This window comes from Triticum aestivum, chromosome 5B (genome assembly GCF_018294505.1).
Source record: "Triticum aestivum cultivar Chinese Spring chromosome 5B, IWGSC CS RefSeq v2.1, whole genome shotgun sequence".
NCBI lineage: Eukaryota > Viridiplantae > Streptophyta > Magnoliopsida > Poales > Poaceae > Triticum > Triticum aestivum.
The window spans coordinates 680,144,703-680,149,549 of NC_057807.1; the positions used below are offsets into that span (position 1 = coordinate 680,144,703).

Sequence of the window (4,847 nt, forward strand, 5' to 3'; positions counted from 1 at the left end):
GATGAATACTCCATCAATTCCTTTATGTAAAGTGTATTATTTCCGTCACAGTGACCAAGGCATATAATTATAGACATGGTAGGACGAAATTACCCTTAACAGATTTATTGGCTAGTGGCAAGTAAATCAGATAGTCCGGGAAAGTAAGAGATACATGCAATCGACAAAGAGATATTTTCCTTCTTTTGCTACAAGAAGAGATACATACAACTAGGAGAGAGATATTTTCCTTTTTCTGGAAGGTTAACAAAGGAATTATGAGGAATTAGAATAAATACACCTTACATTCTGGAATTTTATCAAAAAACAAATATATCTTATATAAAGGAACGGAGGGAGTAGATCGGAAGTTTTCTCATAAAAAAAGAAGCTAGAATCACTCCAGAACTTGACCGGCCACTATCACAAATTCCTCTCTACAAGCACGCCTATGTCCAGCCGCTCGATCCATCATGCGCGTGCTTGCCGCTTTTCGGCAGTGCTGCATCGCACAACACCACGGCATCGCACCTTGCACGCTACATCATACGGCAGCTAGCATCTCGCCCCGCTGACCTATGCTAGTGGTACGGCCAGTGGCACGTACGTTAGGGACCTCCAGTAGATATACCCCAAGTGCCTGTCTCAACATTCATTCCACCCTCCATCACCTGGATCGTACCCTCCTCGAGATAGACCCCAGATTTTCCTTATCAAAAAGGAAAAACTCAGAAGCTCAGAAACCACCTAAAAGCTAGCTATGTCCATGGTTATCTCCTCCGTTCTCCCAGCTCCTTGCTCTCTCCTCATGGCAACCTTGATGCTGCTCATCGTCCAGGCGCAAAGCTTCACCAGGCACTACAATTTCAATGTATGTGTACCACAGGTCTATGCATGCATGCGTTTCCGGCCGTACGCACGCTATCTTTTGCTTTCTCACATCATGCTCATGATGCGTCTTCTCCAAACCTTGACCCCGGCATGCAGGTGCAAATGGCGAACGTGACGAGGCTGTGCGCCACCAAGAGCATCGTGACGGTGAACGGGGAGTACCCCGGCCCGGCGCTCGTGGCGAGGGAAGGCGACCGCGTCGCCGTCCGCGTCACCAACCACGTCGCGCACAACATGACGCTGCACTGGCACGGCGTCCGGCAGCTGCGGAACGGCTGGGCCGACGGGCCGGCGTACGTCACCCAGTGCCCGATCCGGACGGGCCAGACCTACGTCTACAACTTCACCGTCCTCGGGCAGCGTGGCACGCTGTGGTGGCACGCGCACATCTCCTGGCTACGCGCCACCGTCTATGGCGCCATTGTCATCCTCCCCAAGCACGGCGTGCCTTACCCGTTCGCCGCGCCGCACATGGAGGTTCCGGTCATCTTCGGTGAATGGTGGAAGGCGGACACGGAGGCGGTGGTCAGCCAGGCGCTCCAGACGGGCGGATCCCCGAATGTCTCCGACGCTTTTACAATAAATGGGCTCCCTGGGCCGCTCTACAACTGCTCTGCCCAAGGTACGGACATGCTTGTGCTTGGTTAATCAAGTGTCTAAAAATAGGAGGAAAAAGTGTTACCTTTTGTTACTAAATTAATAATATAGATTTGGGTAATACCCTTTGGGTTCCTGGGTGTGTATACACCACATATGAGGGAAAAATAATAAATAAATAAAAGTCAAAAAAGTTGGAAGTTATTTTTAGAATAAACTTGACTTTCTTTTGCACTAGTATGTAAACTTCCGCGAACAAAAAGGCAGTGTTGACTTCAGGGCAAAAAAATAAAAACTATTGCTACTATATGTCACTATTCATACTATTTTGGTCAAAAAATTGTTTTTTTCTAAAAGAAGTCAACGAGGGTTTTACTTTTTGTAGATTTTTTTTTACAAGTACAATGGAAGGTCAATTTTATTTTAAAAAACATTTTCAATTTTTTTGACTTTTTATTTAGTTACTAAATATTTTTGCCATATAGGGTGTATATACACCCATCGACCAAAAGTTCCCCTCCATATAGATTTGTCCTAGGTCAAGTTCTATTAAGTTTGTAGAAAAAATGTAAATATTTACAATACCAAATATATATGACATAAAAATGTATTTCATGATGAATCTAATGGTCTTGATTTGGCATTGTAGATGTTGACAGATTTTTCTACAAACTTGATCAAAATTTGACTTGAAACAAAACTGCCATGCATGCACGCTCTCTTTCAGTTTCTAAATGCAACAATGACATGACATATGGTAATAAGAAGTAATCTACTAGTAGATCTTAGTGACCCTACACCTTAACTGGGCTAGACTAAGCATGCTTTCTATTCTGCCTAGCCAATGTCATGGATTTGTAAAACGTGCAAACTAATATAGAGATGACGTACATGATGACACACTACGCAGACACATTCAGACTGAAGGTGGAACCCGGGAAAACGTACATGCTGCGCCTCATCAATGCCGCGCTCGATGACGAACTCTTCTTCTCCGTCGCCAATCACACGCTCACCATCGTCGAGGTCGATGCCGTTTATGTCAAGCCCTTCACAGTCAAGACTCTGATCATCTCACCGGGCCAGACCACCAATGTACTCCTCACCACCAAGCCCTTGTACCCCAAGGCCAACTTCTACATGTTGGCCGCCTTCTACCTAGGGTACCAAAATCCTAGGGACCCCCTAAGGCCTAGCACCATCAACAACACCACCGTTGCCGGCATTCTCGAGTACCAAAATCCGGGTTCCCCCATAGCGCCAACCTCTGACAAAGACTTGCCACTGTTCAAGCCAACGCTCCCGCGGTTCAACGACACCGGCTTCGTCGCCAACTTCGCCTCCAAGCTCCGCAGCCTTGCCACGCGGGTCGTGCCGCGGTCGGTTGACAAGAAGTTCTTCTTCACGGTCGGCATGGGCACGTTCCCGTGCCCCATGGACGCGACGTGCCAAGGGCCCGTTAACGGGACGCGGTTCGCGGCGGCCGTGAACAACGTCTCCTTCGTACTCCCTTCCATGGCGCTCCTTCAGTCGCACTTCACCGGCATGTCGCGGGGCGTCTACGGGTCCGACTTTCCGGCCATGCCCCCGTTTCAGTTCAACTACACCGGGGCACCGCCGGACAACATGAACGTCGGCAAGGGGACCAAGGTTGCGGTGCTGCCATTCAACGCGTCGGTGGAGCTGGTGATGCAGGACACGAGCATCCTCGGCATCATCAGCCACCCCATGCACCTGCACGGCTTCAACTTCTTTGTGGTCGGGCAAGGATTCGGCAACTACGACCCCGTGAACGATCCAGCCAAGTTCAACCTCATCGACCCGGTAGAGAGGAACACCGTAGTGGTGCCGGCCGGAGGGTGGGTGGCCATTCGCTTCCTCGCCGACAATCCAGGTGAATAAGAGTTAAACACAACCCCGTGCTGATCGAAAGGATATTTCTATCCATGCTCTTACGTTCGTATCATATGCAGGTGTATGGTTCATGCATTGCCATTTGGAGGTGCACGCCTCATGGGGAATGAGAATGGCGTGGCTGGTGCTAGACGGGAGCCTTCCCAACCACAAGTTGATGCCCCCACCCACTGACCTCCCCGAATGCTAGTCCGAGCCGATGGTTTTCTATTTCGCCAATTTGTGATTCATGTCTTATGCTGAAAGGTTCATTGTGGCCTTTTTACTCAGTTCACTGACCGTCGGCCGTGTTTTGCAAGGTACCCAAACAGCGGTACAATAATGTATGCGGATTTGTCTAGCAGTCATGATTTTTTTTTTCATTTCTCGTTTGCGTTTTTTTACTGGGGTCCATGGGTAATAACCGTTACCCAAGAATACCCACATTCTCGGCGTCTTACCGCTTGGAAATTTTGAACGAACTTTGAATTCAAAATATTTCCATGTGATTTTGAATCCTGGTCCTTTACTTTTCCACCATCATTAAACCATTGAATATAGTAAGGTTGTGGATGTTGTCGGGAAGGTAGGGAGAGCTTCTCCACCATGTCAATGCTTGCTAAATTGTTACAACTCCCTCCATCAATGATTATGCGAACGGAACGCTCCTTGACGACTCCTTTGATGTGGAAGAGGTTGTGACATTGATCCTTCTTTGCTTTGACAATCTGAGCACTAAGTACACGATGTGATATAAGACTCATGTACTTATCGGCGTCGGCGGCGGTCACATGTTCTTCCTCTTGCTCCGGTCTTGTGTCATCGTCTTCATGTGCAGCAAGCAAGGCATATGTGTCTTCATCAAAATCACTCGCGGAGTCGTACTCGCCGTCTTCACGAATGATCAATACACGCTTATAAGGACACTCCTTCATGACATGGCCAAAACCCTTACAAGTGTGGCACTGGATATCCTTTGTTCTTTTGGAGGAACCGGACGATGACGACGAACTTTTTGTTGGAAGTTGTGTAGTACTTTTCAGTGGTGCCGAAGTATGTGATGCTGAAGTTGATGAAGAAGGCCCCGGTCGAGAGGTTGCGGGTGCTGTTGTAGAGGTGCGAGTGGACGGGGCAGCATGGGTGCGCGGCGCCCATGTGGAAGTACGACCTGTAGGAAAATTAGGACGCATTCTCGAACTACCCTGCACTTCATGTTCAGCATGTATAGCAAGATGGAATAAACGGGTCATTGAATGATAATCCTTATAAGCAAGTATGTCATAAATTTCTCTATTCAATCCACCCAGGAACCTAGCCATAGAAGCTTCCTCGGTCTCAACTAAACCACAACGTAACATGCCCATTTGCAATTCTTGATAATAGTCTTCCACAGATTTAGATCCTTGGTTCAAGCGTTGTAGTTTATTTAGCAAGTCACGTTCATAATATCCTGGAACAAAACAGTGATGCATTACTAATTTCAAAGC

The 4,847-nt window shown here is 47.7% G+C and overlaps 1 protein-coding gene across 1 annotated transcript; it reads left to right on the forward strand.

Annotated features, from left to right (window-relative positions):
• The first annotated feature begins 649 nt into the window (after positions 1-649).
• LOC123117615 (laccase-4-like) lies at positions 650-3,705 on the forward strand. Its single transcript, XM_044538334.1, has 4 exons — positions 650-850; positions 967-1,492; positions 2,378-3,361; positions 3,441-3,705. Exons 1-4 carry the CDS (start codon positions 740-742, stop codon positions 3,569-3,571), a joined length of 1,752 nt encoding a protein of 583 aa, XP_044394269.1. The 5' UTR covers positions 650-739; the 3' UTR covers positions 3,572-3,705.
• The last annotated feature ends 1,142 nt before the right edge of the window (positions 3,706-4,847 follow it).